Consider the following 27,626-nt stretch of genomic DNA (forward strand, 5'->3'; position numbering starts at 1 on the left):
AATAGCTGGTTTAGTTGCAAGCCATCTGTCCCGGCGCTAGGTCACCCCAGGTGAAGAAGCATTTATGTACAAGGTTACCTTAGGTAGGTTTAAGGTCCAATCGATAATAAATAGAGAGAGCATGTGGGACTACTAACCAGGACGGTTTTACCGGGACTGCAAGAGCAATTACCAGGAGCAGTTACCAGGAGCAGCATAAACCCAGCGAGACAGGCTTGCAGGCGTAGTGTATGTATGTAGTACAACGAATTGCTCCGTACAGGTGGGTATCGCCTTTTCTTGGCAAGTTTCCACTGACCTTTACATACGCAATGTAGTATTTTTAGTGGAGTGATACTCTCTTGTGGTCCAATACCTCCTAATCGGGTACGATATAGCTGCTTGCAAAGGTACCAAATGTACATGCAGGGCCTCAGGTACTTCGGTCTACTTGATGTGGGTAATCGGAGAGAGTTGGCATAAGGATGTACATGTAGATGTACATATCCGTTGCATTACCTACATGTACATACACCTACATGTAAGTACCAAACAGTATAACCGCTTGGCTACACAAGACCAATGTGTTTATACATACATGTATACGCTACGATCAAAAAGAAGGGTATAAAAAGACATCTTAGGGATAAGCAAATGGAAGTTAAAAATGACTATCTTGCTTATTTTCGGTGTTAGGTCATTAAGTCGCATAGATGGGTAGATGTGTAATCAGTAATAAGGGGGGCCAGTGCATTATGCCGGCTGCTAGGTCTAGTATCCCGCCTCGCTTGTATGTAGGTAGGTAGGTAGGTGTTGTAAAGTGTTGTACCTAATAGTAGGTATGCCGTGTTCGGGTTGTTACCAAAACCCTGACTCCAACAGCACGGCTTCTCCAATCACCGCTCAAGCCTCCAGCCTTTTTTTAAGGGAGGCAGACGCGGGAAATCATATACATAATACTTACCTTCAACCAGCATGCCGGGTCCGTCCCGGTCCCCCCCTATTATGTTAGGTACCTTTTAAGGATAGACAGTGTTAACCCCTGAAATGATATATTCAGTCACTGTAACGACGCGTTCGTTTTGCTAGTTGCTTTTGCTGTTTAGGTATTGCATTTACATATTACATAGGTACGCCGATGTCAGCGAGGATTTTACTGGGAATCTAATCATCTATCATAATTATTCTAGTGCCACGAGTCACCAACGGCGGCTCGGAAATAACGATCTGACATGTCCATGACGGGCTATTAGCGAGTCATGTACATATGTACGGTTTAGGGTGGACAAGAGAGGAAGGGGGGAAAATTAGAAGGGAAAAAGTTTAATACAACGTTCCTCTAATTGTTGAAAATGAGATAGGCAAGATTAGGTAGGTACGGTGCCTAAGCAGGCAAGACGCAGATGGTCCGTTGGTGCATTTGAACATTCAATATGATTTAATTGAATTAAGTTTATCCCCGCAGTTGCATCAAACCCGGGAGAATGTTGCTTTCACGCACTACGCCTTCACACCGGTAAACGGGGAACCTGATTCCCGAACGGCTGGGCATTGGATATTAGTATGGGGGCCTGCTGCAACTGCACTGCCAACGGTGCGTTGTGCTGGGAGAGACGTAGCGGAGCGCCTTGTGGATACCCAGGTACATAAGGTATCAAGGTCCACTACATGTACCTAGTAGATACGAGGCACATACCTACATGTCTACCTAGGTACTTGTGTACATATATGCAGCTAGGGATATCGAAACTTAATGGTATGAAGTTAGCACCTATCATTGCCCGTTATTTAATGATATGAGGGTAAGTGCGGGTTATGTGGATTATGTGGATTATGGATCCAACCAGATGGGACCGAAGCAAAATACCAATCTTCCCTTCTATTTCTCTCCACTACAATTCCAATATCGACTTCTCACATAACGCGCAACCCCCAAAAGTAACCTAACCTAGCAACTTAGCTCTCTATTAAACTTCGCAATATCCTATCTCACATCTTTGATGGTGTCTGCCACCAAACCCGACTTAGACACTTCTGCAGCAACGTCAGGCTTTAGTTAGACATGTGGTCCTTCGTCTTCGAATCAATATTAGCAACCCGTCTACCTTAATATATCATTAGTGGAGATCTCGTGGGTTGACTTACCAACAGCTAGCCTCCCCTTTCGAACCCCTAGCTAGCGCATGATGCTATGTGCAAGCCCGCTTGTCGGTCGAGAATCCGACAAAATGGGAACCATACCCGGGGCTCCTCTCCTCTATGTATGTATTATGTTTTCTACATAGGTAGTACTAAGTTTCTACCAGGATAAAATTAGGTATGTATTGTAGGTTAGGTACGTATGCGCACACATCCAACTGATGAACGTAGAACGACAATTCAACTGCCTCGTTGATCTTCCGTGCTGAGGACCGTACTTAACATACCCATTTCGCCAGAGAACCATCTTCAGGGATAACTGCGAGGCCTACATACCTACCTAACCTACATAGGTACATATTCCTGGCCCCGCACAACTACTATATTCAGCTGTGTTATCTTATTAGACAGATATTTCGGCACCTTATGGATAGACGGGAATCCGTGGTCAGTAATGACACGTTGTTCGATATCGTTGTCTTCCTACTAACTTCGATATTACCAATCTGCCGATATGCTATGGATTTCGCCTCATTAAAGTATACATTCTTACGATTTACACAACCTTCCGAGAGGGGCTAAACATTCGCAATCGGGGTTCTTTCTGATGCGCCGCCGCTGTTGATAGATATCCCCTCTTTACTACTGCATTTGGGAGAAAAGTAATAAGTCGACGGCTCTGTAGCGCAGTACCCCGCCCACCATGCAACCCTACGTAGAGAACGTAGAGATTGTTCAATCTGTATGTATGTACTCAGCTAGGTGTTCAGAAGAATAGATGTCATCCGCCCTACAGCATCTGCGGAAGAAAACCGGGAAGCATCTTCAACACGCACAATCCACTCCGTCTCCGAACCCCGACTTTTATTAGCGGTCTCGTCCCTTCTTCGTTTAGCCAAGCATACATATTAATGGTTCCAGTCGATTCAAACTGGCTCCGAGGACTGCCCCAGATGAATCGCTGTGGGTAGAACGGTAGAATGGAAGCTTGAGGTTCCAGTCGGCAAACAATGATTTACGGTTTGCATGATTTCTCGTCCAAGACACATCACCCCATACGTCCCTAGTGGCAAAGCCATTTGGGTTCTCCCAAGTTCCAACAAATTGGATTCTCGGCCCGTTGGTTGGTATGGGGCCACTCGTGCTCTAGCATCCCAATGCACTGGAACGCACCATCCTGGCTGGTCGTGAAACCACACTGTACATAGTACTACCTGTACATACGGGCGATGTGCATCTGCGTCCTTGGGACTTGGAGCTTGGAGCTTGGGAAATCAGCCACTGGACCATCCGCACGTATGTGTCATCAAATATAGTTATTTCTCATTCTCGCGTCAGTCCCGGCTGTTTGGCGCAGCAACGCCGCAGACTCGCATTTACCTTCTCCTCTTCCCGCATCCTTTTCTCGAGAAAGACCCAGCTGTTCGGTACGGCTTTGATCTCAATGGACAATATTTTCTTCACCGCTTCCATCCTGCGAGGTACCCAAGAGTCACCTTGGTCGCTTTAGATTTAGTCACCGACTAGCAAGGGGATACTATCGGAATGCAGAATCCTTTCTTCCGTAGTTGAGTTGTCAATTTATGTATGCGTGTAGTTACTCCGTGATGAGGAGTCTGTTACTACGCATGATACTAATTAAATCGAAAGCTACGGTATGGAGATAGAATCGACACATTATTGTATTCGCTATAGTAATATCCATCTATAAGCGCGCCTATAGGCCGAGGCAATGACGTGCATATGAATATAGTCAGATCGGATGTATCCCGGAACGTCGAATGACCCAAGCTGTTAAGATACTCACCCGCTGCTAATTTGTTTTCCAGATTCCAGTTGAGTTGAGTTGAGTTGAGTTGAGGTGCTCCAAAACGCCATCCGTCAAGAGACAGATGAGTGTTTGGATGCAGCAAAATCGTACCATTTCCAACTACCTTACTACGTCACACTTTTACCCGCTGTCACATTGAGGGATAATACTCCGAATCCAGCTCAGAGACATACATGACTTTTATAGGTCGGCTGATACTCTGCATAGTTATTATGGCTGCCACATTTACCGAGCTGCGTTGCTCATTTCCTAGGCGCCTCATCAGATCATCAAATGACCAAGCCCCAGTACCGACCCTCATATTCGGGTCCCATCTGTCGGTGCCAGGAAACCAGCAGATTCCGGTGTCAGATTGATGGGAACTGTCGTCGGGTCGTTGCATGAAGCCATGAGCCAGCCAAGCGGTGTTATCCAAAGTATGACATCCATGTTACACTGCAGTAAGAGCAATATCATCTTAAAATGCCCTCCTTAACCCACACCGAAACGGTGTAAAATATCTAGTTGGTGCGAACTGCATGCTGGCCTAGAGATGGCTTAGATAAGAAGAAATTGCTACCATAGTAGGCGACGCGTTTATGCGTCCAAAGTCCGCTTGACTATTCGACAGCTTATAGCAATTGGCTTAAGTTCTTCCGGGGTTATTGGTACAACACCCCTATTATTGTCACACAATATACGGTGTGCTTCCAGATATGGAGTACCGGGGTCATCGTTACTTGTACAGGTCAAACCCTTTATTGTAGGGCTCTAGTGAACGTAGCTGGAGATAAAGTACAAGGTATGAGACAACTTAGTAAGGGTAATCATCACTTTACCCAACCAATATGCCTAATCTTGCTTGTAGTCATGAGGAGTCCTACCATGTATACATCATCTTAAAGTCTTTCATCCTGATCAAAGTGCATTTACAATAGCCTAGGCGATCTGGGCCGATATACATAGCATCACGGCTGCTACCAATAGCATGCTTAGATCTGCCGACGATACTAGGTTCGCAAAGTTCATTTATTCCCAGATGTCTACCTCGGCTTCGCAGTTTTCCCTTGGAGAGCATCAACCCGGATTAGCCGGTAGTCTACCAGTGACCAGCGTAGCCCTACTTACCTCGCATACATGTTTCAAGTAGCACATTCTGGCTTCACGCGAAGCGTATTTTCAAACCCGCGGCCATCATATATAGGGGTTACTTCAGCATCGGATCCTTCAGGACACTTTTATGGGAATAGACGTGGTAATTATCGTGACCCGCCCATCACAAAACAGCCTGGAAGCTTAGACGTTGTGCCTGCTTGTTTAATGACTTTCACTTAATGTCACCTCCAGTTAGAACACATCGTATTCATTCATAACCCGACGTTTCGGACTGAGTCTATTAGGGTTCTAAGATACCGCCTTCGGTCATCTCCCCGATGTCTCACAAGTCCGGCAAGACAATCCCAGCATGAAGCATTTATGACCTATAGAAGACACAAATGCCCAGGTACTCATCAGTGGATGTATAAAGCCCAAGCCATCCGGGTTACAACGTGTAACAACATTATAGGAAGATATCGTTTGATTATCGCGTTTGCTAAACTAGACAACGTTTCAAAAAGATGGTGCACAGCGTCCTCGTCGCTTAATCATGCCGAATAAGAATAGATTACAACGGCCAAGTGTTTTCTTTGCAATGCTTCGCTAGAAACACAACAGAGACCGCCCTTCTCCCGTCATGGTGAAGGTTAGCGGATCCTATTAGACCTATGAATATTCTCGTATTTTTGTATTCTCGTATTAGACACAGCATATTCCTTTTCGCCAGCAGTTCGCGGTAAATTAATTATACTTGCTCTTTCTATGACAGATGACAGGATAAAACTTGCCTTTGTGCTTTTTATAAATAAGTGATCGAGATTCTTGGCATTATCCGTCGTATTGATAAGCGTTGATAGACCGGGCCCAAACCGGACTCGGGAGCCCCACGGCGGAACGAGATCGATGGCGGCATTGATCAAAAGCGGAGTGCCGATGCGGAGTTAGTACCACCACCTTGTCGAATGGTTTCGTAATATTGACCAATACATCTACTACGGAAGGAATCGAGATGAAGCTGTAAGCTGCTAGGTTAGGTTAGTGGATTAGAGGACCTAAGATATTAGCAATAATTACAGAACGGGACGTATGAGAACCCATCATCTACCTGTACCCGAATACCGGAACCGAATACTTAATCATCTCCATACATTGACTGATTAGAAGTTAACGTACGAAGCACGCCGAAAGCGGACCCGAAAGGTCATAACCTACCGTATGTTTATAAAGGGATTAACGATAACCAGTTAAATTGACCCACGCAATAACATCATAACACTGGTTACAAATGTGCCTCTCGGTCTCGCATTGCGCGGAAGACGTTACCGGAAGTCCATTACCCCAGAATACTACCCAGGTACCTAAGGCCGGTATTCGATCGCTCGATAATACTGACTCATAGGCCGGGCTCCATCAACCGTGCCCTTAATAATACATCGGTACGGTGCTTTAAATTTTAATTAAACTCCAGATTATATGTAGCATGAATCATAAATTCAACTAAGTGGATTATCCGTGCTATAGTATCGGTTCGAGATATTTCACCGCTAAGATGCCGAATATTGTGGTCGTCGGGTGAGCTCCGATAAGCTGTCTGTCTAGATTTACCAGTTCCACTAATATCGGATGGCAGTGCGGGTGTGTCCGGTATCACAACAGCATATCTGCTATCGAAGCAGGAAGGAAATGTCATAACTGTCATAGCGAAGCATATGCCAGGCGACTATGACATAGAGTATGCGTCACCATGGGCTGGCGCGAACGTTCTACCGTAAGGAAATACCATGTCGATGTACGTCGACGTTGAGACTTACTCCGGAGTAGTATGGCAACCGAGAAGCACAGCTCGTGGGAGCGTCGCACGTGGCCGGAGATCAAGAGGCTCGCTACCGAGGTGCCCGAGGCCGGAATACACTTGCTGAGTGAGTAACCCGAACACGAAGAGGTCTACCAAGCCTAAGTGACGAGTGCAGAATCTCGCGTGTACCGCCGCGAGAAGGACATTGAGCAGATCAGGAAAAAAGGGTACAACTTCGACGGGCTCTTCGAGGAGAACCCCTGGTACAAGACGCTGTTCGACGACTTTCGAGAGCTCTCCAAGGATGAACTCCCCAAGGGCATGGCGTCGGGCTGCGAGTTCGGGTCCGCGTGCATAAACGTCATGTTGTACCTACCGTGGCTTTTGGGGAAATGCCGGGCGAATGGCGTCGTATTCCGGCGCGGGCAGCTGAAGCACATTTCGGAAGCAGCGTCCCTCCACCACGCGGGCGGGAAGAAGGCCGACGTCGTAATCAACACGACGGGGTTAAGTGCTTCCAAGCTCGGCGGCGTGATGGACAAGAACCTAGTGCCGGTCCGCGGCCAGATCGTCGTGGTCAGGAACGAGGCGCCGTACATGCTGACGAAATCCGGCACCGACGACGCCGCCGACGAGCTCTGCTACATCATGATGCGGGCGGCGGGCGGCGGCACGGTTCTCGGCGGGACTTACCAGAAGGGACACTGGGAAAGCCAGCCGGACCCGAATATCGCGATGAGGATCATGCGGCGGGCGGTGGAGATGATGCCGGAGCTTGTGGACGGGAAGGGCGTCGACGGGCTGGATATCATCCGCCACGGGGTTGGTCTCCGGCCTTATAGGGAGGGAGGCGTCAGGATTGAGAAGGAGAAGATTGGCGATACGTGGGTTGTTCACAACTACGGACATGCAGGCTGGGGATACCAAGGATCGTATGGTTGTGCAGAAGACGCGGTGGGACTTGTGAACGAGGTCCTCGGTCGTTCTCGACTGTAATATGGTCAGATCTGGCCATGTAATACTTTGTTGTGTTTAACATATGTAGTAAGAAAGGGGGTTTGGCCATAAGGCTGGCTAGGTATATTCTTTTCCTCTCCCTTTCGCCGTCAATAAGCTACGACACTACAAATTCAATTTTACATCCTATGTCCATTCAGAAGAACATCTAGATAGAACGAGGTACCGTAGTAAACATCAATTGCAATAAGCACATGTAGGTAGGTAGTTATCGTGAAATATGTCGGTTGAGAAGGCAATACTAAATTACCTTAAGGCTTAACTTACATGTACCTAGGTTACCTAAGTACTTCATAGAAGCCGGACTGCCGAATAATAACCGGCTACAGAGTACTTACATACTACCTGTCCACTTTACGTAATTGCACCTGCATGTCTTAGAAGCTTCACTTAGAAGCTTCATCGCGTCAAATTTCCTCCAAGCAGAAGCAACAACGCCGACAACCACAATGGCGAGCAAAGACCCCGGCTTGGTCTCGCAGGCCGTGCGCCTGGTCTTCAACGTCGCCAACGGCCGCAGTGTCTTATCGAAACTCGTCCCGCCATGTCTGTTCCTGCTCGACGCGGTGCTTTGCGCGCTGATCATATGGAAAATCCCCTGTAAGTTGATCCGAGGGGGGGGGGGGGGGGGGTCAATGTGCAGCTGAACACTAATCGCTTACGGCTTCTTTTTCCTGCAGATACCGAGATCGACTGGACGACGTATATGGAACACATCAGGCTGTATGTGTCGGGCGAACACGACTATACTGCTCTTACGGGAGCTACGGGGCCCCTTGTCTACCCGGCAGCTCATGTCTACACGTATACTGCGCTGTATTACCTGACGAATGAGGGCAAGGATATCTTCCTCGCGCAGCAGATATTCGCCGTCTTGTATATGGCAACACTGGCGCTGGTTATGGCTTGTTATTGGAAGGCAAAAGTAGGTTACAAGGCAGTTATGATTATTATTAACATTTACTAATTAGGTGCCATGATCATATAGGTTCCGCCCTACGTTTTCCCCCTATTAATCCTCTCGAAGCGACTTCATAGCGTCTTCGTTCTGCGCTGCTTCAACGACTGCTTCGCTGCATTTTTCCTCTGGCTCGCTATATTCTTTTTCCAGCGACGAGCATGGACTGCCGGTAGTATCGTATATTCGTGGGGTCTGGGTATCAAAATGTCGTTGCTTCTCGTGCTTCCGGCTGTTGGGATAGTTCTGTTCCTAGGACGGGGATTCTCGGGTAGTCTGAAATGTGCCGCGATTATGGCTCAGATGCAGATCGCCATCGCGACTCCGTTTCTGCAGGCAAATGCATGGGGTTATGCGAGCAAGGCCTTCGAGTTAACCAGGCAGTTTTTCTTCAAATGGACCGTGAACTGGCGTTTCGTAGGGGAGGACATATTTCTCAGCCGGCCGTTCTCATTGGTGCTCCTGGGTATGCACGCTGTGGTCATAGCGGGTTTTATTGTTGGCAAGTGGTTGAAACCAGCTGGTAAGCCCCTATCGGCAATAATCATGCCACTCCTGCAGTTCAGCTCGCCCTTTAGTCCCCGAGAGGAGCCCCTAGTAGCTTCACGGGTGACCCCTAACTATGTGATGGCGACCATTCTGTCGGCAAATGCCATCGGGCTTCTCTTCGCGCGTACTTTACATTATCAGTTCTACTCATATCTCGCATGGTCCACCCCGTACCTCCTCTGGCGAAGCGGAGCCCACCCTGTCGTCCAATATGGGCTTTGGGCTCTCCAAGAGTGGGCATGGAACGTTTTTCCAAGTACCCCTATCAGCTCGGGCGTTGTAGTTGGTGTCCTAGCTATAACTGTTACCTTGATAGCTTTCCGGAAGGACAAAGATGCGGCGCGGATATCTGATTCTTCACGAGAACGCAAAAATGCTTGAGTCCGGCCGGATTAGTCGATATGCAGTCAGTTCTCATCTTCCGAATCCGACGCCGGCATCTTGCCTACAGTCGAGTCTTCATCCTCGTCATCCTCATAGGTAAATCGTGCAAACTCTTTAGGCCTAGACATGGTGTCAGTTTCACTGCCTATACTTACGACAACGCCGAGTTTACTCGCCAGTAGCTCTGTTTGCGCCATTCCTTCTCGATGCCCACAACGTTCACAATCTCACCCTCCACTTTACCCTTTCGCTCCTCGGGGGGAGTCAGATGTACGAGGACAAACCCCCCACGCCTAATCCAGACGGTATTGCGGAAGCGCGTAGCGAGTTCGACAAGGATGGTGCGCTGGTTGGGAAGAGAACAGGTGTAGAGGTTGTTGCCCTCGGCTTTGATCACTCTTGCGAGCGACTGCGCTTCTTTGAGTTGGTCGGGGGGCGTAGTTGACTCCTCCACAATTGCGCGCATCTCTCGCTTTGGTCGAGCCATCTTCAGTTACTCAGATTATGTGGTTTTTGGTCACTAGGTACTGGAGCTTTATCCAATGGTTTGGAGATGCGTCATCAAATTTGATTCAGATTGATATTGATGCAGATTTGGTGAAAGACAAATACGTCTGCTACCGGTGGGGCCTATGTAGGTATTTATATAGGCGTAGCATATCGCTTATCCGTAGTTCTCCCGACAATGCCTAGATAACATTATTAGTTTAGGTAAAGTTGAAGCTTTATAACTGTTGACATGTTTATTTCAGATGCGTACGTAATAAGTTACCCCTTACCTAAACCTTAGGTAGTAGGCAAAGTGCTTAAGTTGGAGCAAATATCAAGAAATTTTAACTAAGCTCTTTGCGCGTAAGAACCTGATCCTACAATTATTTCTAAAGTGGCTTTGCTTACGTAGGTAGGTATTTTAACGCCTGGGCATCCAACATCAGTGCATGTGTAACTTTTATAAGTTACTAGCCTACCTAAGGAAACCTTAGGTACCTACATATGCAGTTGCACGTTCTTTGAAACCGAAACAAAGCATAATAAACTTTATCTACCTTAGGTAGGTTAGGTAAGAGGTACCTAATTCGCCTCGTTTAAATACGATATATCACATATAGATAGATACCTATTTACCAACAAGGTTAGGTATTTTCCAAAACGCAATGCGTCGCTGGGCTATAACTATTTCTAGCGCCATTTCCAACTCAGTACCTAACTTAACTCATACATTATAATTACTAGGTAATACTCTCCTCTGAACATATCAACAACTATGGCTGCGCTCGATAAACTGCCCGCCGAAATATCGCATATGATAGCCGGCTTCCTTACGATTCGTACCAGAACAGGGGACATCGAAGTGAATCAAAGAGCGCTCGCATCTCTTACCCGTGTCAACACGAGACTGCGCGACGTGTTTGACCCAATCCTATGGAAAACCAATGCAGTTTTCTCACCCCCCAACGGCCCTGATGGCAGACGTTACCCAAAGTCTGCTGTTTACTGGGCTGCTAGAAAGAATAGAATCGACGTCCTAGAAAAAGCATTCAAGTATGATTTAGCATTAGGCATGGCCGATGCCCGCGCTCCTTTGAATTGTGCTGCTAAGTTGGGACGAGACGATGCTGTCTCCTGGTTGCTTGACCATGGAGTGCCAACGGATCCTAGGACCTCTGGGGCAATTTCGTCTGGACACCATGACCAGGCCCGAGAGGCCGTCCCGGCTTTTCACTCACCATTATACGCGGCGATCAAAATGCACAAGGAGTCTACGGCTCTGATTCTGTTATCACATGGTGCCAATATGTGGTTTACGCAACGAGAAGCTCCTGGTAACCAGTTCCAAGAGGCTGCCATACACTGTGCCGCCTCCCGTAGCTTAGAAGCCGTGGTAAAGCACCTCGTTCTAACAATGGGAATCGATGTCGACGAACTTGATAGCCATCTCGAGACACCTTTGCATCACGCGATGAGGCAGGGTGATAACCAGATTATGATCAAAACATTATTAGAGCTTGGTGCCGACATAAACAAAGAACGCGATTCGGAACTTCCTATAACTACAGCGATTACATGCCACAATTTTACCAATGCGATGTCATTTTTGGATGCTAGGCCAAGGGTAAACATAACCAATACAGGCCCAGGGAGCATGTCCCCGTTGGCAGCATGTGCTTTGTATCGACGGGGACCTGTATGCCTATCAACTGATGAGATGATGATATTAGAGCAAGGCATGTTATTCGGCCAGCTCATCGAGTGCGGAGCCGATGTAAATGCACCGTGCAATGGATTAGATACACCTCTCGGCATTGCCATACGAAGAGGCAGCCCTACAGCAGTTCATGAACTCATTGTAGGGGGAGCTGATATAGAGAAATGTACAGGGGGCCGTCAGCTTAAGCCAATCGATCTCATATGGGATCTTCAAAATACTATAGAAATTGCTATAAAAGGAACTATCTTAGTTGCAGCAGGTGCTCGTCTAGATGTTCCTTCTAAGGCAACTTCTAAAACATCTCTAGAGAGGGCTGTTTGTCGTGAGTCTATAGAGAGTCAACCAATTCTCAGCGCGCTCCTCTGCTCGGCAGACCAACGAAATTTTCGAGACGGATATCTTGACGAGATTTTTCAATACTGTCTGGAGCAACGCTCCTGCGAGCCCGCAAAGATCCTGATGCATCACGGGGCATCCTCGCAGAGAGCAAAGGAAGCTGTTTATAGCTGGGCCAATGAGATAGTCAGTGGCCTTCCAAATGATTCTTCTCGTCAGGCTTTATCATTCTGCCTAGATTTCCAGTTTTCCAACGAGGAAATCGAAAACCTCTTCACGAGCGCACTGCATTCCATGAATGAGGAAAACTGTCATTTGCTTCTAGATCGTGGCGTGCTGTCGTTTTCTAAAGAGCCCAAGCCGTGGCTGCATCTGGCCGCAAGATATGGCCACTTTTCACTCACGCACCGCCTGTACAGGGCTGGGATGGATATCAATGCACTCGATTACGACTTTGAGCCACCTATGATGATAGCTCTGCGAGCTGAAAATCTTGCCATAGCTGATCTACATTTCGACCTCGGAGCGGATCCCTTTCATCCTCGGCCTGATTCGGAATGCCGACAGTCGCAGGACGTACCTACGGAAATCATATCGCCTTTCGAGTATGCTGTGCGCAATCATCACTACGCATATGCGAAAAGATGGTGGCAAGAATGTCCGCCAGATTTTGTGCCTACGGAGGACTTCTGTATCCCCCTTGTTATCACTGAGGGAGAAGACTGTGTGGAATTTATCGATGATCTGCGCGGCTCTACTAGAAATAATTCGAAAGAAACCGAGGAGCGGCCTACTCGCCGTCGGATCGCGGAAGATCTGTCGGAACAAAAAAGGTTTAATGAAAAGATATCCAGCGTACAGGAACGGTTAACGGAGATTTTAGGGGACGATATGCTGGACCGGGACTGGGGTTGGAACATTGGCTACTAGGTAAGTAGAAGGGAGATCTAATGAACAAATCTTTTTTAACTAGCTACAGGTAATTGGTTTGATTTGTTATTCTTTATGTTTGTAACGTTTGGGACCAATTACGTTAGTACTTATGTTAAGGGTGGTCTTAGTACTATAAAATATCATCAACCATATTGTTAGGGATGAACGCAGGGCTAGCTACCTACCTATGCTACCATATTTATACACTCGTTAGGTAGCTAGCGAGGAATTGCTTTCCTAGTCATATAATATACCCTCGCTCTTCAGTGACTCCTGATACCGCGTATAGTGCCGTTGCTCCTTACCACAGCCGTCGACAGGCCTCAGCTTTCCTTGCCGGGTATCTCTTCCTCCACGCTGCGAAGCCACGACGATAAGGTCCAGCCGCCCTCGCCGTCGTTTTTTGTTGTGCTGGGTAAATGATCAAGCTGTGGATTATTCGAAATATACCAGTTTTGTAGGCGCTCGTCTTCAATAGGCATGTTATCACCATCTTTGATGAAACCTGGAGCATCGGTGTTTTCAAAGGTTTTTGTTGTCTCCCCCCCTGAGATATGTGCCAAATCTAGCCTAACCTCATATGCGTTGTGTCTAAACAAGTCCTGGGGATGTTCGTAAACATCGTAAAAGTCGCCATAGTCGACATTCAACTCAGTCGGGCGGATCCTGTTTTCGGTATATTCGGCCTTAGATAAATCTTGTATGTATGACATGTCTGGAGGCTCACCTAACCCCGGGAATGTGGTTGTCGGGAATGGGCCTAAATCCGGCCGTGGTCGGTCCCCCATAATGGCCACGATAGAATCGGTAGCTTTGAAATCTTCTTTGAAATCTTCACTGCTGAGATGGAGTCGGTAGTTCCAAGGTACTAGGAGGTTCTGCGTATTCCGCAAGGGTGGATGCCCAGTATCTGCAAAGAGTGTTGGTATATCCTCAACAGAATCAAACCCGAAGATAGAAATAGATCCGAGATTACTGCCTTGTGAGCTTGGGGGTGAGCTAGCAGCTGAGCTAGCAGCACTATGTGATGCGTGGTCTGCGTTCTCTTCCAGCTCGGCATTGGTATACTGGTCCAGTGCTTTCAGCCGAAGCGAGATGAGACTTAGCATCTGTAGGTGCTTGGCGACATGGAGCGCAACTTGCATATGGCATTGCTCGATGGGCTGTGGTTGTGGTTGATTATGATCAGTACCTGTATTGGGTTTGCTCTCGGTATTATTATCTATGGGCTGAGGAGAGTTGCGGGAGCTCTGTGACGGGGGTGTGTTAAACCTGACTCTTTTCGGTGGCCTTCTTTCAGTCGTCCCAGGATCGAGTTCATCTGCACCATGAATATCCGGGGAATCTGTGTGGTTCGTCAGGTTTCGGTTCTCGGGTTGTGGGTTATTATCATCAACTTGGAAGCAGCATAATGGACACTGTCTACTAGGTCTTGGTGTTTGAATCGCGCTTTCTTCCGCGAGCACCTCTATTTGGATATCTGTGAAGGTATCTCCGTGCATATCATGCATGTGTGTTTCGATCAACTTCAAACTGGGAAATTGGCATTCTGGATGGCAGATATCACAGATCCATGTCTTGGAGTGAACCTTTTCTGCCCACCTTGATGAATGGCAATCATCCAAGTGCGTTTTCCAGTCTTCAAATCTGTCAAACTGGACCATCGACTCAGAGCATTCTTCAGATAGGCATACGTAGGGAATGAGGTCTTTATTAACATGACGTCTGAGCAGTCAAGTCAGCACGGCTAGAATGTATAGAGACGTGTTGAGAAAATGATAGCATACTTCCACCATTTAGTATCTTTAAACCGCGCCGTAGTATAACATTCGAAGCACCATTCGCATCTTGTCAACCCAGGAGCATATTCGACTACCGGTGGCCGAGGATACCTGGCACCACGGACCAAATCGGATGACGTCTTGCTGGGCGGCGCATGCCATTCAAAGGGTTGTTTCAACGTAGATGGTGCTGTATCTGATGGTTGAATGTCAGGCTCCTTTGGTTTGGTATTCACTTTTTCCAGCACGGTGTCCTCTGGCTCCACCATGTTTATCTCGTCTGGGCGCGTGAATGGTTGGGTTTGAGTGTTCTTCTCTACGGAAACCAAAGTCTCATCATCGCTCTCTTCAATATCCGAGAGGTCTTGTCGCTTGTAAGCAAGCTTCTTCTGGTGTTCCTCTTTATATCTCAATTTGGCATATCGTAAGAATATATTTCGGCCAAGGTAATATGTTAAGCTCTCAGAAGCGTCGGGATATAATGATCTAACGATCTGTGTAGCTAATTCTTCGAATGAGGCCTGTGCCTTTCTCTTCGAGAATGCCTCAACTTTCCGGTGGAGACCAGAGGTAGAAGATCGTCGGATAGCCACTCCTAGACGTTCAAGGCGATCTATTGAACGGTGGATGGCATCGTATATCTCCTTAAGGCCTTCATATTCTTTTGAATGGTCGACGAAGTCCCCTATCGAGTCCCGCTTCCTAGTTTGGCGACGTGAATCTTCCAACACTATGTACTTGTTAGCTTCACCAAGTCCAACAAATAAAGTAATAGTGACTTACAGAGCTGTAGGTTCCTTTTCAATAATCTAAGTATCTCAAGGAACAGTTTCTTCTCACTGGTGTCTTCTAGGCGGGTGTCAAGGGATGCAGTTTGGGTTGCGAACACTCCTAGATATGAACTCCAAGCATTAAATCGATATTGAGACTCTTGTAGTAATCGAGTAAGCATAGGTGGGCTACCACCATCGCCTTTTAAATGCTTCTGGAAAAGCTGATGACATTGTGCAGCTAAGGATGAAATTCCAGTCCCGCTATACGCCATAGATATTCAGGGGTTACCTGCTACATATAACTGATTAGCTCCCTCAACTAAGGTGCTCGTACAACCCCTTCATATATGATTCGAAGCCCACGTCTGGAGATTTAGAAATTGATGACTGAGCCGCCCCCTCGCGTGAGTCTTACAGTCGAGAGGGGGTGATCACAATGCGCCTGCATCTATGATAGGCACGTTAAGCGAGCTGATCTGATAAGAAAGATAATTCCTAATATACACGGCCTCGATCGCTCCTTTAGAAATAATTCCTATCATTGCTAAGAGCCTAAGCTACCTACCTATAAACGACGTCTGCTTCACACATAAGTACCTAATATAGATTATGACTACGCCTTCACATCCCTTTAATAACATATCGCCCTAGTAAGTATTGGTACATGACGCAATTCTCAGACCTCGAAGAATGGAAAGCTGTCCAAAAAACATGTCATCTTGTTCATTCAGCTGTTCAAGATGCGATTGGATCCTTGCCGCATTCGAGCGAGGACATGGCTTACCTCAACTACCTGAATGATCTGTCTCAAGAAGTTCAGATGATTGATATCTCAGTGCCACTGGGCGTCTATCTTCCTACGGCGGTCGTAGACCAATGCAAAACCCAGCTGGAAAGCCTCCTTCGACTCTTCAAGCAACTCCCGGGCATACTTAACCTTACAGTCCCAGATGCGACCAGAATCCGTTCTGCTATTGCGCATATCACAGACACCAATAGATTCTTTACCTCCCTCGGTCGGACCACTACATCCTCATCCTCTTTCGCAAATGCTCCCGCTGAGCGTAATCTTGCAAAGGCGGATAATACCATCCAAGTGTTCACGGAAGGTGTTCTAGATAAGTTATGTTCATTATTTTCAGAGTGCTCGTACCAGTCAGATCATCGGATGATGCTACGATTTTCTGGATTACGAGGCCTTGATCCGACGCTCACTACGACGTTACATCTCCTTCTCAATTCGTGTGAGGGCTATTCGGCACGTACAGATCTTTGGCAATATATTACTTGTCGCTACCCTACTATTGGGTAAGTTAATAACGGTTAGTTTCCCATGTATGGCTAACGGAAATTGGATAGTGATGCGCAAAATCCAGACGGCCAGTTGAAGATATTACAAGACCTTTGCAAAAACATTCACTTCCACCTACATATCAATGAAAGTCTGCAACTTCGCCTGATTAATGGGCAAGTTTTCTATTCGAACAATGCTGATGGTAAATTCACGTTGGACAATTCGGTTCCGGGCAGTTCACTACATGACCTGTTGAAAAAAGGCTACTTCCTACCACTCACTTGGAGTTCAACTAACCGACTCACTACTTGGGAGAAACGCAGTCTGGCATTGGACCTTGGGCTTGCATTCATGCATCTAATTGACTGCAGGTGGACTCGGCACAGATGGAAGACAAGAAGCCTGCACTTTCTACACCCCTGGACACTTCATTGCCGCGATTCTCTTCTCCAAACCCCCCCATACCTAGGGTGCAATGTGTCCGTAGCAAGTTCAACCAATGAAGAAGACCACGATACTCTCTTTCCTGGTCATCCCGACTTCTTATTGTTTGGAAAACTCCTTGCAGAGTTGGAAAATGGCGAAGAGATCGAAGCAACGCAGTGCAATAAACATGGTGTCCCAAGTTTGTACCTCACATTACTTGTTGGGATACACGAGGGGCGTTTATCAGCTCATCCTTACTACTCCAAGGCCATAAGTGCCTGTTTGTCCCTCTATAAGCAGCCCGGTGATCCCAACTTCACCAGAGAAAGAATCCAAAAGACAATAGTGTTAAATCTTAACAAGGCACTTGCTTCTTGCGAAAGGCCGCCCTTACCTCAGGCCAAGATACACACATCTCAGGCGAGGGCTCAACCCGAGGTTAACATCGAACATCAAGAATTATCTACTTCACTTTCGTTTGAGCATCAAATGCCTATCCTGCCAACAACCCCTTTGGAAAATCAAACACAGGAGATGTCTCATTCACCTAAGGAACTACCGGATATCACTTGTGGTTCCAAAAGGACGATTGCTAGTGCCCTTAAATGGCAAAATTCAGGTCCCAGCGGCCCCCTCCGCCGAAGTCCTAGGCTAAGGCAATTGGCTTCCTCAAAGGCGACTTCAAGTACGCGGGAATCACCATCGTTGTCTACTCACCCTCGTGGCAGAGTTTCCAAGATAAGGGGCTCCCGGACTCGTGGCACTAAGTCGAGCAAGTTATCTAAAGCTTTGGATCATCTTGGCGGCATACAGTTATCTCAGCACAAGGTAGGCAAGTATAGTAGTCTGGTGAGATTATTTGACGAGTCGTCCGATTGTGTGGACTCATCGTAAGCCAACTTGCTGCCTATGAAAAATTGGGGAGATCTCAGTTGACATGATTAAAGCAAACGAGAAAGCGCGGCAGAGTTTATCCACTTTTACGATAATTTCAAAAGACAATACGGATACATCCTTAACGCATGCACTAGCGAGCTCCCCGAGTATCGAATCTCTGTGTGTATCATCGACACAGGTATCGATAAAACCCACCCTGCTATTAAGGGAGCCTTCCGGCGTGGGTGCATCAAGGATTGCCGCAGCTGGGTAGGGAACGAGGATGATGTTCACGACAATTACGGGCATGGGACTCACGCTGCTCATCTAATACTAAATGCATCGGAAAATATAAACTTATACATAGCTAAGGTTGCGGATGGTCTGGATATTGAGCCACACAACATAAACAAGATTGCGGAGGTAAGTTCTTGCCGCCTTCACGGAATATTGTGTGTGCCAACAGCAGATAGGCAATTCTCTATGCTGTCACTGTGTGGGATGTTGATATCCTAACGATGTCTTTCGGTTTTCGGGAATTAGAACCGAATATCAAAGCGGCAATCGACGAGGCTTCACGACGTGGCAAGTTACTTTTTGCCTCCGCCTCTAACCACGGCAACAATCAGCTGGGGAGGACGTATCCAGCAAAACATAGAAATGTCATCTCTATCAGTGCCTCTACTGGGAAGGGAAAAGACGGGCAGATCAGCCCAGGCCCTGAGGACAATGACGATAACTTCATGACATTAGGGATCGCGGTTCCCCTTACATGGAAGGGAAAAGGGGTTTATAAATCAGGTACTTCATACGCAACCCCTATTGCTGTTGGGTTCGCGATCAATGCGTTAGAGTTTGTAGGCGGAGCAATGGGCCAAGAAGACTTCCAGCAGTTAAAGCAAAGTGATGAGTTTATGCGCCGCGTTTTCCGGCTCATGAGCAACCGGGATTCCTCTAGGTATAGTTTTCTCGCGCCCTGGCTCTTGTGGGATGGGATGAGGACGCCAGATTTCATTTCTCACCTGCTAAACCAAGCAATGTATCACTAGCATGATACTTTTTTTTACGAGGGAATACGGTGCGATAGGGGATGTCAAATATATATTTACATAGTAGCCTTGGTAATAATGGCTAGAAATACGTTACAATAGCGAGAGCAAATTCCAGCCCCCAAACCGCGTCTATCTATACAATATGGCAGCTTAGGCATCCATGCATTTGGAGGCCTCCAGACAGTCATAAGGCTGAGGTTAATGTAAGCCATATTCCATCATACATAACGTATCCGACCTCACCAACACAATCAAACTATTCGGACTTGCCCCAAGAGCACGATGGAAGTACCAACTTATCGCCGAGCTCCCAATTTCTCAATCCCCCCAGATGGGCCCCTTCAGCTTGGAACTGTGGTAGAAGACCTCAGGTTTCTCGAGCCTCTCAACGAAACAGAACGAGTCGAAATTTCCCCAGACCACACGTATCGGAGAAAGGACGCGGGATTTAATACAGCTCTCGGAAAGCTGCACCAGCACGAGATCAACATCATTGCCCGGATCCTAGGTATAGAGGGTCTCGGCGGCGAAGTTAGCGGCAGCCACCAGAAAAGCAAAGATACTGCGGTATACGCCCGGGAAGTCGAGACGACCTACTTTTATCCGTCGCCCGAATACATAGCCGCTACGATGGCGCTGCCGAGCATCCATACGTACATGAGCGTTACACACAAAAAGTACGCTGTCTACATGATTACAGGGCTCAAGATCGCCTACGGCGCCTCGTGGTCTAACAGCGCGAGCAAGAGGTCGGGCGCAGCGGTCCAAGTCACCGTGCCCGAGCCCCTCTCCGCGATCGTAGGTATCGGACCCGGCGTTGCAGCAAATTCATCATCTATCACGTCGACTTCAGTCGAAGAGGCCGATCCGTTCATCCTTGCGTATCGCGCGACTAAGATATGGTATAGCTGGCCTAGTAGAGATGAGGTCAAGGCGAAGTCGTATGTAAAGGGTGCGTCTATGGCGGACGACGGCGGCGTCAGAAAGATAGAGCAGGATGGGGAGCTGAAGTTCATCCGGGATATTGGAGTGGACAGTGAGACTGATATTGAGATAGCTGTGGTCGAAGATCCCATTGATGGCATTGAACCCTCCAGGTGGGTTCAGTCTGGTTAAGCCTAGCTTATGCGTTTTGTTTCTCTTTATTTTATTAAAGGAACGATTGATTTGACATGTCTAAGTCAAAAGGTCAATTCTCAGATATAATTGACTCAAGTTATACATGTCATTATATCTGATTGGATGAGTTGATGCGATCGCACTACTTCAGTTGGCGTTTGAACCATTTGGGTAATTCTTTATTCTGGGTTCCCTATCGACGTCATCGACTAGGTTAGAAGCTGTCTTTATTGCGTCACGCTCAATATAATTATTCACCTCACAATATGCAACATATATATTTCTATCTAAACATCGTACATGATATACTTTAGGCACATATGATATTATAAATATTATAACAACACTGAACGTCAGCTATTAGTCAAGATGAACCCTTCAGGACCTGCGCAGCCTCCTAAGGACACAGCATACAAGACGCAAGGAAACCCCGTTACCTCTAACCCTTCGGAGCAGAACAGCGCGCAACACCGCACACATGGAAAGCCCGTAGACGAGCGCTTACCGTCTGGTCAACCTTCTAACCTCGGTGATGCCCTGCCTTCGAGCTTAGGGTACGGGATCCACGGCGCGCCCGCCGGGGAAGAAAAGTATGGCCACACTCCCGAGCAAGTCGGTCGAAACCAAGAGCTGGATGGCGACCAGATGCGCGCTCCGGGCGAGGGCGAGGTGGCTAGCGTGGTTGAGCGCAAACCGGGTGCCAGTGGATCTCAACCAGATCTAGCCAGTGACCTTGATCGGTGAGTTTGGAGTGTGCCCTTCCAGAAATAACAGAGGAGAGAGGTTGCTGATATGTCGAATAGCAAAAAGCAAGAGCAGTTTTCTAAGAGAGAGGCGGTTAAAGAAGAGAGGAGACAGGGTAGAGCCCCTGATGATGGGGATGCTAGGGCTGGTGTTGCGACTTAGGATAGAAAGTGGAGGATATCTCGACTGTGTATTTATTGTAAAAGTTTACCTAGTATAATTAAAGGACTAAAGAGATATAATGTGTTAAAGCCTTTTTAAACCCTTGAATATTTTTCACAGGGCAGAACTCACACTATAGAGACTTGCTTGTTAGGAGCATTCATTATAAAACACAATAATAGTTACATCTTATTTGACTTACCTAAGATGTAAGTATAGTACCTTTTATATAATACTATCTGTCTGCCTAGCACCTCGTATAAATCGTAACTATTCTTTGATACTTCAATTTACCTGTTATCAAGATATATTAGGTACCTGACTTGGATATATACAAAATCATGTGATTTAATGTGAAAATAGTATTAGGATTCTAAATCTATCATTTAAAAGGATACTCTCAGTATGTATAGCCATAGGCCTCTATAGTTAGCCTAGAGTTTCTTACCAAGCAAAGAAATTGTTTCCTTGCTTCTTGCGCCACCTCATGGCAAATAGCAGGAAATCAACAATGATTATTGAGTGTCTTCAAACATACTACACATAGAGCTATCAACGCCTGCATACATGTGTATTATACAAGCCAAACCTAAAGAGATACGTGAAAATTAAATTGTTCCTAATGCTTCTACCGGATGAAATAAATTGCCTTTGCCACTCGAACAAAACCTATCCCTTTATAAAATTAACAGTGTATATACCTCCTATATTCCTATCTTCGGATGGGTATATCAATAACGAATAATTATTGTATATAGCTTCACCGCTGTTCAACAACTATACGTTGCGGTGAAAATATGTCCTCCCTTGTTTTCTTTATACCCAACCCCAGTAGTTTTTGTTGGCAATCCCCCCTCCTATTTTTGTTATTTCGCCATCCAAAACCAAAACTTAATTATTATAAACTATGTCTCTCCGTGTCACGATATGGACCCAAAAGGCATGGATCGATGTAATTTTCTGTTTCGTGAGGAACTCTAAACCTAGATGTACAAGCTCGAGTTGTACATATTAAAGATATCCTTTGTCCTAGATGTCTTGTCAGTGTTCTAACAGCCATGGAAACCAGCGATCAACCTACCAAAGGCATACGTTTTCCTTCTAAGAACCTCTCCTAGAGTCCTGGCACTTCCGTCAAATTCTTGCTAGATCAAGATTTCTCTACTGAGCTCCTAGGATATATAGAAGGCTACATTTACAACCCAGTCGTCCGATGTAGGCCTGTACTGGTGAGTAGGCGTGTTGGTTTATTGTGATTTGCAGGATAAAAGAAACACCCACCCTACACGCAAACGCGTAAGAAATCGGATAGTGGCCTTACTGCTATGCGAACAATAATCATCCTTCTTTAGATATTCTCAAACGTCCTGACGAACGCCCTGACGAACGCCGTTTGCTACAAGCATGACAATCCTCGGCCATTGCCAGGACCGTGGTTGTTACGAGGAGGTAAAGATTTCTTCTGCGGTACACCTGGTACGTCCGGTGGTACATATTTGCGCTTGGAACCTTCTGTAGACATTGCTTCTCTATGCGTACCTGATGAAAAGCGTTGTCTCTTGCCATATACCTTACCTTGACTCATGCCATCTGCCTTATTAATAGGGGTCGTGTGTAGGTACGTATTGTGTATTGGCGCATAATCTCTGATAATGGATGCTCTCCACACATAAAAGCATACTTTTAGGAGATTATTGAGTCACTACTATGCCTATGCAACAATAGATTGGCCCGGGAATATGGAAATGCATGACTGACGGACCCTTAGCATACTCCACAGCTTGCCCAAACACCCTGATACAAGCAACAGACTGCCCAACAATCAATATATGATATAGATACCCGCGTCACGTCTTTCCTAAGGAGAGAAGTTGCAGATAAGTTTTGAGAAGGCTCCCCCAAGCAAGAAGTTTTATAAATACATACCTCCACCACCCATAGAAAGCTTTTCGATTTTCTCGACCAGCACGTTCACAATCCAAATTCTGAAGACTCGCCTCCCAAAACCAATCCTCCTACTATCTATCATCTTACCACAGCAAGTAAGACACATCCAAGGACAAGGGGAATCATTATCATCATCAATCATTATTATCATTATTATTATTATCATCATCACATATCACAACACATACCAAAACACCACACTCGATCACCAAAAATGGCTGCTGCAGGATTTGCTGACCAGATCCATGGCTTTGAGTAAGTAAAATGAATTTATTATTATAATAACAGTCGTAAGCATTTACTAGCATTTACTAACCTAGGCTTAGCAATGATGGCCTTAACAATGTTTTTCGCTTCAGCATCAACGACAATTCGAGAGACGAAGAACTCGGGATTATTTGGACCGAGGCCGACGAGGCGATGGTCACGGCTAGAGTGGACACAGCCTATCTACCAAAGTTTTGGAAGATGATGATTCACCTTTTCAAGAGAAGCCCTTCCGACCTCTTCACCTGGGGTTTACGAATCGGCGACAACGAGGACGAGATCCTAAGAGACCTTTGTGAGATCTTACCTCACGAAATCTGGATGTCCAACTTGTCGGTACTCAGATATTGTCTACAGAAGGCAATATATCTTAGAGTCAAGAATCATGCCCAGCCCTTCGGTTTCTTCAAGGGCATATTCTTGAAGCCAATCAATAACCTCGAAAAGTGCTTAAGCAATATCGAGGCACATAAGCGAGATGCAGAACTCGCAGATAGAGTCTTTAAGGCATGGATGGCCACTGCACAAGACATAGAGACATCAGTCGCGGCATTCATGTGGGAGCTCGAGAACATCGTCAAAGGGACGGAAGTAGTCGGAACTCTAAATGAGGAGAGGTTCTTCATTCTACAGCAGGTCGATGTCTTCAACATCCGAAAGGCCCTCGACGCCCTCCACGACAAGGGTATATATCCTCTTAGGGTCGACATGAAATATGTTACCTATATCCGATCTTACGCTGGTCAGTGGCCTACATTCGAGCCATATACCCAGGAGATGCTGAAGATCTGCGAGAAAGTAGCTATCCTCAACCGACGACGTGCCCGTGCAATGGGTCTACCAGATATTCCTGTAGCCCGACACGAAGTCTTCACGCGTATCCCCTTCTGGAACAGCTCCAAGTGCGACGATAAGCGGTTCAAGGAGGTGATGTTCCAATACGGCGACTTGTGGACCCTATATTCCACAGCACCTATCCCCGAACAGCAGGCTCACGAAGAGGCGGCGGACAACGCGGACATGGAAGAACTCTGATGGCCAGTGAGGAAGTAGGTCATCTCACACATGGAGGAGGGATGTAGTAATCCGATCTCGTCTGAACAGATACTGGGCTTCAACAGTGGTGGACTCATTTAGCAATTGGCTGAGCAGTTACGTCACTTTGTAGTATCTGCATAGACATGTCATGTACCTAAAAGGATGAGATCAGTTGAGGGGCTTACATCGCATTAGATCCGTAATTGTTAACCAGGGATCCCCTAAGAGGGCCAATTGAGAATTGCGCTTAGACTTTTGTTCCGAACATAGGCGGAGAAATCTGACATGCCGAGGTTCCCATCATAGGAGCCTCTTAAGTGACTTCATCTATTTGTTCATCTTGAGGTTTCGTAGACGATAGATCCTGGAAAATATATCTACAAAACACAGGAATATTTTCTATCACGTATACTGCGAGTGTCACTAGATACTCATGATAGCATCAAGTCATAATGCTGACAGACCTGTCGTTTATTCATATTGCAGTGGCCAGTGTATCATCGCTGGTTTTCATTGTAGTCTACTATGCCGTCCAATGGACAAGACACGAGATTAGGATTAGAAGGACAGGTGGCACGCGTGCGCATACTCTTGCAAATGATCCCATCACGGGTAAGCCCAGCTTCGGAGAGCCACGCCAGGAAGACGGCGTTCGTTTAAATTTGAAAGCAGCTTTCCTGACTCACATGCAAAGCGATGGCGTGGTTCTACGCTGCGGCCAAAGCGCAGAGGAATCACCAGCTCTTGAAGCATTTCGATAGTTTTTTCGACTCGGCACCTCCCGAATGCCCGAATTGCGTTGAGATCCGATTCTTGCCGACGGAGAGAAACATACTTACGAGGGATCCGGAGCATGTTAAGGTAGTGCTCACGACCCAATTCTCTGACTTTGGAAAAGGGGAAAAGTTCCACGATCTATGGCGGCCTTTCCTTGGTGATTCCATATTCACGACTGACGGCCAGCTTTGGCATGATAGCCGCGGCCTGATCAGGCCGATGTTCATCAAAGACAGGGTCAGCGATTTAGCAACGTTCGAGAGATGGGTGTCCATACTCCTTGCCATACTTCCCCCCTCAGGACAGACGGTGAATATTATGGACCTCCTCTACCGAATGACGCTCGATGTGACTACAGACTTCCTCCTCGGGGCGAGTGTTGACAGTCTTCGCAAGTATACAAGCCCATCTTGCCAAACATTTCGTTAAGGCCATTATTACTAACTTAACCAAGTCCCAAGGGCGAGTTTGTAAAAGCATTCAACGATGTGCAAAGGATCCAGATGATGCTCACAACAGTTGGGTAATGACCAATATAAATCTTAAGTCCCCAGTCATTAGTTACTATTCTACTAACGTGTCGATATAGACCATTCAGATCCTTAATTTCCCGTCGTGCTTATAACGACGGAATCAAGACGATAGAGCAATTTATCATGCCGTACATCGAACAAGCGTTGGCGCTACCACAAGAAGAATTAGAGAAGCTGTCGAACTCTGACAAGCACTTTACTTTCCTGCACAGCATTGCACATTATACACGCAACCGTCAGGTAATCCGTGACCAGATCATCGCCGTGCTCCTAGCCGGGCGCGACACGACAGCCGCAACACTATCGTGGGCGTTCTACGAATTATCCCACTATCCCGAGAAGTACAATAAACTTCGTAACGAGATCATCGACTCCGTCGGTCGAACGCGAACCCCCACATACGATGACCTCAAGAATATGACGTATTTGCGACACACCCTAAACGAGACCTTGCGATTATATCCCGCCGTGCCTTTCAACATACGCACCGCGTTGGAGGACACGACACTCCCGAACGGCCCGGGTAATCCGCCCATCGCGGTTGTGAAAGGCGATGTCGTGGTTTATAGCTCCCTCGCGATGCACCGCCGAAAGGATTTGTACCCCCCAGCATCAGAGAAATTCGAAAACCCTGCTGTCTTCTCGCCCGAGAGATGGGAGAACTGGACGCCGAAACCGTGGCAATACTTGCCTTTCAACGGTGGTCCGCGTATCTGCGTAGGACGTATGTAACATCGAGTTCTTCCCCTTTTAGCCTCTCAGGGGTTATAACCCCCCGTCGAGTTGACCAAGGAGTTCTTATTCTCCGAGACATGATTAATATCATACACTTATACTGACCTCCTTTATTATAGAGAATTTTGCCATGACTGAAATGGCCTACTGCAGTAAGTACCTACCTATCTAGATAAGCTATACTCAGCGTAAGGAGAAAGGGGGAATCGCTAACTGATCGACTCCAGTGGTACGAATCCTTCAGAAGTACGAGCGCATCGAATACCATGGAGACTGGCACGCGCAACTGATCGAGACGGAGATCGTCGGAAAACCGAATAAAGGTGTTAACGTTGGGTTATACGAAGAGCCCGTTAAGCAGTTTGAAATCTAGGACCACCTAGCTGAGGTCTCGGAGAAGGATGTATTTTGTTTTTCATGTTGTAATAGTATGTTGGTCATGACTGATAGCACATCCCACTCCTTAGAGGATTATAAATAGTCACTTGTATTGTATGTACATTGCATCCTATCCCTGGAATGAATGAGTTGATATGAGCTTAAGATTTTGAGAAATACACAATTGATGAGACTAAGACGAGGCTAGGCATGTAGGTACTAAGTAGCTAAACTTGTTAGATGATAGCTGTTTGATCAGTGATTAATTAAAAATGTTTGAGTTGAAAAGTATGATTCGTGTTTTACTGATTCGTGTTTTACTGTTTGTGTGTTTTATGTGTTTAGGTTAATTGTTTTGGTGTTTTGGTGTTTTAGTGTTTTAAGGTTCAAAGTGTTTTTATGTTTTTATGTTTTAATGCCTTTTATGCTTTGGTGTTTTATGTTTTAATTGTTTACATAGCGGGGTTGACGGTTTAAGTCATATCGCGCACCTTGGATTACATAATAGTAGAGCGCG

General features: G+C 46.5%; 10 protein-coding genes across 10 annotated transcripts; 8 read left to right on the top strand and 2 right to left on the bottom strand.

Annotated features, from left to right (window-relative positions):
• Positions 1-6,172: 6,172 nt before the first annotated feature.
• On the top strand, positions 6,173-8,063 carry F4813DRAFT_358326 (FAD dependent oxidoreductase). Its single transcript, XM_049243223.1, has 6 exons — positions 6,173-6,195; positions 6,271-6,462; positions 6,548-6,598; positions 6,657-6,794; positions 6,848-6,945; positions 6,997-8,063. The coding sequence occupies exons 3-6, from the start codon at positions 6,576-6,578 to the stop codon at positions 7,815-7,817; spliced, it is 1,080 nt and encodes a 359-aa protein (XP_049099865.1). The 5' UTR covers positions 6,173-6,195; positions 6,271-6,462; positions 6,548-6,575; the 3' UTR covers positions 7,818-8,063.
• A 145-nt stretch (positions 8,064-8,208) lies between these two features.
• On the top strand, positions 8,209-9,739 carry F4813DRAFT_63673 (glycosyltransferase family 58 protein). Its single transcript, XM_049248719.1, has 3 exons — positions 8,209-8,438; positions 8,519-8,763; positions 8,827-9,739. The coding sequence occupies exons 1-3, from the start codon at positions 8,288-8,290 to the stop codon at positions 9,724-9,726; spliced, it is 1,296 nt and encodes a 431-aa protein (XP_049099866.1). The 5' UTR covers positions 8,209-8,287; the 3' UTR covers positions 9,727-9,739.
• Positions 9,740-9,752: 13 nt separating this feature from the next.
• F4813DRAFT_389167 (nucleic acid-binding protein) lies at positions 9,753-10,216 on the bottom strand (the record flags this gene model as incomplete). Its single annotated transcript, XM_049246787.1, has 2 exons — positions 9,753-9,849; positions 9,885-10,216. 2 exons carry the CDS (start codon positions 10,214-10,216, stop codon positions 9,753-9,755), a joined length of 429 nt encoding a protein of 142 aa, XP_049099867.1.
• A 475-nt stretch (positions 10,217-10,691) lies between these two features.
• On the top strand, positions 10,692-13,392 carry F4813DRAFT_63675 (ankyrin). The gene is made up of 2 exons (XM_049248720.1): positions 10,692-13,204; positions 13,254-13,392. The coding sequence occupies exon 1, from the start codon at positions 10,994-10,996 to the stop codon at positions 13,202-13,204; it is 2,211 nt and encodes a 736-aa protein (XP_049099868.1). The 5' UTR covers positions 10,692-10,993; the 3' UTR covers positions 13,254-13,392.
• A 138-nt stretch (positions 13,393-13,530) lies between these two features.
• On the bottom strand, positions 13,531-16,033 carry F4813DRAFT_389169 (uncharacterized protein; the record flags this gene model as incomplete). Its single annotated transcript, XM_049246788.1, has 3 exons — positions 13,531-14,932; positions 14,995-15,718; positions 15,772-16,033. 3 exons carry the CDS (start codon positions 16,031-16,033, stop codon positions 13,531-13,533), a joined length of 2,388 nt encoding a protein of 795 aa, XP_049099869.1.
• A 253-nt stretch (positions 16,034-16,286) lies between these two features.
• F4813DRAFT_358361 (uncharacterized protein) lies at positions 16,287-19,526 on the top strand. Its single transcript, XM_049243224.1, has 4 exons — positions 16,287-17,069; positions 17,121-18,371; positions 18,429-18,780; positions 18,831-19,526. Exons 1-4 carry the CDS (start codon positions 16,426-16,428, stop codon positions 19,404-19,406), a joined length of 2,823 nt encoding a protein of 940 aa, XP_049099870.1. The 5' UTR covers positions 16,287-16,425; the 3' UTR covers positions 19,407-19,526.
• F4813DRAFT_358362 (uncharacterized protein) lies at positions 19,527-20,802 on the top strand. Its single transcript, XM_049243225.1, has one exon. The coding sequence runs from the start codon at positions 19,692-19,694 to the stop codon at positions 20,523-20,525; it is 834 nt and encodes a 277-aa protein (XP_049099871.1). The 5' UTR covers positions 19,527-19,691; the 3' UTR covers positions 20,526-20,802.
• Positions 20,803-21,576, top strand: F4813DRAFT_358364 (uncharacterized protein). The gene is made up of 2 exons (XM_049243226.1): positions 20,803-21,268; positions 21,332-21,576. The coding sequence occupies exons 1-2, from the start codon at positions 20,898-20,900 to the stop codon at positions 21,432-21,434; spliced, it is 474 nt and encodes a 157-aa protein (XP_049099872.1). The 5' UTR covers positions 20,803-20,897; the 3' UTR covers positions 21,435-21,576.
• A 2,094-nt stretch (positions 21,577-23,670) lies between these two features.
• Positions 23,671-24,829, top strand: F4813DRAFT_358367 (uncharacterized protein). The gene has a single exon (XM_049243227.1). It carries the CDS (start codon positions 23,802-23,804, stop codon positions 24,681-24,683), a length of 882 nt encoding a protein of 293 aa, XP_049099873.1. The 5' UTR covers positions 23,671-23,801; the 3' UTR covers positions 24,684-24,829.
• Positions 24,830-24,960: 131 nt separating this feature from the next.
• F4813DRAFT_358373 (cytochrome P450) lies at positions 24,961-27,397 on the top strand. Its single transcript, XM_049243228.1, has 6 exons — positions 24,961-25,298; positions 25,381-25,858; positions 25,918-25,986; positions 26,053-26,720; positions 26,851-26,883; positions 26,959-27,397. Exons 1-6 carry the CDS (start codon positions 25,139-25,141, stop codon positions 27,102-27,104), a joined length of 1,554 nt encoding a protein of 517 aa, XP_049099874.1. The 5' UTR covers positions 24,961-25,138; the 3' UTR covers positions 27,105-27,397.
• The last annotated feature ends 229 nt before the right edge of the window (positions 27,398-27,626 follow it).

The sequence above is a fragment of the Daldinia decipiens genome (assembly GCF_022478715.1).
Source record: "Daldinia decipiens strain CBS 113046 unplaced genomic scaffold F4813scaffold_15, whole genome shotgun sequence".
NCBI classification, from domain to species: domain Eukaryota; kingdom Fungi; phylum Ascomycota; class Sordariomycetes; order Xylariales; family Hypoxylaceae; genus Daldinia; species Daldinia decipiens.

What these genes read in the sequence shown, in the direction of transcription:
- F4813DRAFT_358362 (XM_049243225.1), top strand. Translation starts at nt 19,692, where the DNA reads ATGGAAGTACCAACTTATCGCCGAGCTCCCAATTTCTCAATCCCCCCA.
- F4813DRAFT_358364 (XM_049243226.1), top strand. Translation starts at nt 20,898, where the DNA reads ATGAACCCTTCAGGACCTGCGCAGCCTCCTAAGGACACAGCATACAAG. An exon ending in CTAGCCAGTGACCTTGATCG is followed by an intron (nt 21,269 to 21,331) that starts GTGAGTTTGGAG and finishes TATGTCGAATAG; the next exon opens with CAAAAAGCAAGAGCAGTTTT.
- F4813DRAFT_358361 (XM_049243224.1), top strand. Translation starts at nt 16,426, where the DNA reads ATGACGCAATTCTCAGACCTCGAAGAATGGAAAGCTGTCCAAAAAACA. An exon ending in TGTCGCTACCCTACTATTGG is followed by an intron (nt 17,070 to 17,120) that starts GTAAGTTAATAA and finishes GAAATTGGATAG; the next exon opens with TGATGCGCAAAATCCAGACG. An exon ending in ACATAAACAAGATTGCGGAG is followed by an intron (nt 18,781 to 18,830) that starts GTAAGTTCTTGC and finishes AACAGCAGATAG; the next exon opens with GCAATTCTCTATGCTGTCAC.
- F4813DRAFT_63673 (XM_049248719.1), top strand. Translation starts at nt 8,288, where the DNA reads ATGGCGAGCAAAGACCCCGGCTTGGTCTCGCAGGCCGTGCGCCTGGTC. An exon ending in GATCATATGGAAAATCCCCT is followed by an intron (nt 8,439 to 8,518) that starts GTAAGTTGATCC and finishes TTTTTCCTGCAG; the next exon opens with ATACCGAGATCGACTGGACG. An exon ending in CTTGTTATTGGAAGGCAAAA is followed by an intron (nt 8,764 to 8,826) that starts GTAGGTTACAAG and finishes ATGATCATATAG; the next exon opens with GTTCCGCCCTACGTTTTCCC.
- F4813DRAFT_358367 (XM_049243227.1), top strand. Translation starts at nt 23,802, where the DNA reads ATGGTCACGGCTAGAGTGGACACAGCCTATCTACCAAAGTTTTGGAAG.
- F4813DRAFT_358326 (XM_049243223.1), top strand. Translation starts at nt 6,576, where the DNA reads ATGCCGAATATTGTGGTCGTCGG. An exon ending in CCGAATATTGTGGTCGTCGG is followed by an intron (nt 6,599 to 6,656) that starts GTGAGCTCCGAT and finishes ATCGGATGGCAG; the next exon opens with TGCGGGTGTGTCCGGTATCA. An exon ending in GCTGGCGCGAACGTTCTACC is followed by an intron (nt 6,795 to 6,847) that starts GTAAGGAAATAC and finishes ACTCCGGAGTAG; the next exon opens with TATGGCAACCGAGAAGCACA.
- F4813DRAFT_358373 (XM_049243228.1), top strand. Translation starts at nt 25,139, where the DNA reads ATGCTGACAGACCTGTCGTTTATTCATATTGCAGTGGCCAGTGTATCA. An exon ending in TCCGCGTATCTGCGTAGGAC is followed by an intron (nt 26,721 to 26,850) that starts GTATGTAACATC and finishes CCTTTATTATAG; the next exon opens with AGAATTTTGCCATGACTGAA. An exon ending in GACTGAAATGGCCTACTGCA is followed by an intron (nt 26,884 to 26,958) that starts GTAAGTACCTAC and finishes GATCGACTCCAG; the next exon opens with TGGTACGAATCCTTCAGAAG.
- F4813DRAFT_63675 (XM_049248720.1), top strand. Translation starts at nt 10,994, where the DNA reads ATGGCTGCGCTCGATAAACTGCCCGCCGAAATATCGCATATGATAGCC.